Here is a 3,909-nt window from a genome sequence, read left to right as displayed (position 1 = left end):
GACTATGACAAATGCATTTAGCTATATGATTCAAATGAATGAAATAACCCCACTGAAATGGTTGGGAAGAAATGAGAGGGCTTAAAGTGACTTTGAAAATCATTGTTTTGACTGGATACTATAAAATTAAAGACAAAAAGAACTTTATACAAACACCTCATTAACTTGGTTTTCACAGCAGTATGAGTTCGTAATTCTGAAACTATTTTCTATGTTAAACAATAAGTAAGTGTAAATAATGACAGCCAGCTTCTTACATAGGGGGGAAATAAGTTACAAATAAGTTAAGGTGAATTGCTAGAACCAGCCTGGGCTTGTTAGACTGGAATTAGAGGTATCAGTGTGAATTCATGAAATTTTGTGTGGGGGGGGTTATTTTCTAAGATCTATTCAGAAGGACTGACACATAAATAGACATGTAGTATACGCATGTGACTTAGTACACATATAACTATTTCTCACCTCTGTTGAGAACAAGGATACCTCAAAAGCAATATGCACACCTAGCATTTAGATCTTGGTTTGTAAGTACTATTTTCTAATCAAAGGAATCAGACTTCTTAGAGAACTAGTTGATTCCAGAGCTGGGGCAGGGAATCATGGCAGGGAAAATTCATGATGAGTAAAACATCCTAGTAGTCTAGGAAGTAAGGAAGTACTCAAAAAAGGGGTAGGAAGAGGATGAGAATATTTGAAAGGGACACAAGAGCCAACCTGTAAGAGCACTTGCAGGCCAAAATTGGAAAAATTTGAGCAAAAAAAAATAAATAGCAATAGTACTGGGTTGGGATTGAAAAATCAGTAGCCACAAGTCCATACTGACATAAATAAATGGTTGATGCAATAAACTGAAGAGGAAGCATGAACAGCTCTTCCTTACAGAAGCATTCCAATTAATAAATATATAAGTAATTTAGGGGGAAAGAACATTACCATTAGAACAACAAGATCTACAGATAAAAGTTTAGGAGAAATAAAATATTTGCATAGCTTCAAAGCATTTCTTCCAAATATTTACTAATTATGAAGAAAAAAAGTAGTAACAGTACAATGGAAAAACCTGGAAGACACCAACTTAACTAAGTGATTTAGATTAACATGACATAACTAGCAGTAAGTTCTATCAACATATGGAACTTCTGGTCACCCCACCGAGGCACCTCTGCCAGCAACATGTTCAACGTAATTCAGAGGACTTCAAAGTCTATGTGTCACCTAAAAAGGATTCACCTCACAAAGCTTCTGTGAAATTTAATGAGCTTTCATTCTGCTCCATTCCTGAGGGTCAGTCTAAATATGTGGAAGAGCCAAGGACCCCACTTGAAGAAAGCATTTCACATCTCCGACATTATTGTGAGCCGTATACAAGTTGGTGTCAGGAAATGTACTCACAAACTAAGCCCAAGATGCAGAGCTTGGTTCAATGGGGATTAGGCAGCTATGAATATCTCCAAAATACACCTTCTGGATTTTTTCCAAGACTTGGTGTTATCAGTTTTCCTGGCATTGTTGGACTTCTTTTGTCTAGAGGCTCAAAAATAAAGAAGCTGGTATATCCACCTGACTTCATGGGACTTGCTGCCTCTCTTTATTATCCACAACAAGCCATCGTATTTGTTCAGGTCAGTGGGGAGAAATTATATGACTGGGATTTACAAGGATACATAGTCATAGAAGATTTGTGGAAGGAGGACTTTCAAAAGCCAGAAAATGTGAAGAATTCATCTGGGAATAAATACAATACTCCATGCTCTGCCCATTTTAATCAGTTATAGGTAAACATTGGAAACTCCATGTAGTAAACCAGTATTTCTACAGAAAAATGGCAGAGGAGTCCATACCGAATGAAGTATTCTTCTTCAGGATAAACTATGCGAGGCTTCTTTGTTATCTAGGGTGATGCTGTACTACAAGTAGACTAATCAGAAATCCTTTCACCTAGGGAGAATGTCTAGCCTTAGAACTCGTTCTTATGTTGCTATTTATGTACATAATTAAACTTCCAAATTAAAAAAAAAATGGAACTGCTAATATACTGCAGTAGGAAAGCTACATCATTTATGTGGAATGCTTCTTAAAAATGCATAGCCTAGGGGGAGGAGTCAAGATGGTGGAGAAGTAGCAGGCCGAGACTACTTCAGCTAGCCGGAGATCAGCTAGATAGCTTATCTAAAGATTGCAAACACCTGAAAATCCATCGGCAGATCGAAGAGAAGAAGAACAGCAATTCTGGAAACAGAAAAACAACCACTTTCTGAAAGGTAGGACCGGCGGGGAAGTGAATCCAAAGCGGAAGATAGACCTTGGGGGGAGGGGCCGGCTCCCGGCAAGCGGCGGAGCAACCGTGCACAAAATCAGGACTTTTAAAAGTCTGTTCCGCTGAGGGACATCGCTCCAGAGGCTAAACCGGGGCGAAGCCCACGCGGGGTCAGCGTGGCCTCAGGTCCCGCAGGGTCAGAGAAGGATCGGGGGTGTCTGAGTGTCGCAGAGCTTGCGGGTATTGGAACGAGAAAGCCGGCTACAGAGACAGAGCCGACAGTAAGCTCGCAGCTCCGGGTGACCTTGAACCGGTCACAGGCTAGGTGAGCTCAGAGCGCGGCCGGAGGTCAGGCAGACGGGAGTAACTGGGCGCGGTTCTCTGGGCCCGGTTCTCTGAGCGCGCACTGAGGAGTGCGGCCCTGGGCTCTTGGCTCCTCCGGGCTGGAGACCCGGAGGCCGCCATTTGTATTCCTGTCCTCCCGAACTCTACGGAAAGCGCTCAGGGAACAAAAGCTCCTGAAAGCAAACCCAAGCGGATTACTCACCCAGGCCCCCGGTAAGGGCGGTGCAATTCCGCCTGGGGCAAAGACACTTGAGAATCACTACAACAGGCCCCTCCCCCAGAAGATCAACAAGAAATCCAGCCGAGACAAAGTTCACCCACCAAAGAGTGCGGTTTCAATACCAAGGAGAGCAGCAAAATTCTAGAGGAGGAGAAAGCAAAGCACGGAACTCATGGCATTTTCCCTGTGATTTTTTTAGTCTTGCGGTTAATTTAATTTTTTTCTTTTTCATTTTTTGTTTTTTTTTCTCGCCTTTGGGTAAAATTTTTTTTTTTTAATTGTTGCCTTTTTCTTTTTTAACGATTTTTTACTAGTTTATCTAATACATATATTTTTTCTTTTTTATATTTTTCTTAGGTGTTTTCTTTTTTTTAAAATTCTATTCTTTTTTTCTTTTTTTTTTCTTCCTTTTTAAGCCTCTTTTTATCCACTTTCTCCCCCCTCATGATTTGGGATCTCTACTAATTTGGATAAAGCATATTTTCCTGGGGTTGTTGCCACCCTTTTAGTATTTTACTTGCCCCTTCATATACTCTTTTCTGGACAAAATGACAAGATGGAAAAATTCAACACAAAAAAAAAGAACAAGAGGCAGTACCGAAGGCTAGGGACCTAATCAATACAGACATTGGTAATATGTCAGATCTAGAGTTCAGAATGACAATTCTCAAGGTTCTAGCCGGGCTCGAAAAAGGCATGGAAGATATTAGAGAAACCCTCTCGAGAGATATAAAAGCCCTTTCTGGAGAAATAAAAGAACTAAAATCTAACCAAGTTGAAATCAAAAAAGCTATTAATGAGGTGCAATCAAAAATGGAGGCTCTCACTGCTAGGATAAATGAGGCAGAAGAAAGAATTAGTGATATAGAAGACCAAATGACAGAGAATAAAGAAGCTGAGCAAAAGAGGGACAAACAGATACTGGACCACGAGGGGAGAATTCGAGAGATAAGTGACACCATAAGACGAAACAACATTAGAATAATTGGGATCCCAGAAGAGGAAGAAAGAGAGAGGGGAGCAGAAGGTATACTAGAGAGAATTATTGGGGAGAATTTCCCCAATATGGCAAAGGGAACGAGCATCA

The 3,909-nt window shown here is 40.7% G+C and overlaps 1 protein-coding gene across 1 annotated transcript; it reads left to right on the top strand.

Annotated features, from left to right (window-relative positions):
• The first annotated feature begins 1,130 nt into the window (after positions 1–1,130).
• On the top strand, positions 1,131–1,795 carry LOC131825617 (MICOS complex subunit MIC26-like). The gene has a single exon (XM_059165062.1). The coding sequence runs from the start codon at positions 1,131–1,133 to the stop codon at positions 1,773–1,775; it is 645 nt and encodes a 214-aa protein (XP_059021045.1). The 3' UTR covers positions 1,776–1,795.
• The last annotated feature ends 2,114 nt before the right edge of the window (positions 1,796–3,909 follow it).

This window comes from Mustela lutreola, chromosome 2, assembly GCF_030435805.1.
Source record: "Mustela lutreola isolate mMusLut2 chromosome 2, mMusLut2.pri, whole genome shotgun sequence".
Taxonomy (NCBI): Eukaryota; Metazoa; Chordata; class Mammalia; order Carnivora; family Mustelidae; genus Mustela; species Mustela lutreola.
The sequence above is the reverse complement of the archived record's forward strand: the minus strand, read 5'-3'. Positions and strand labels throughout refer to the sequence as shown.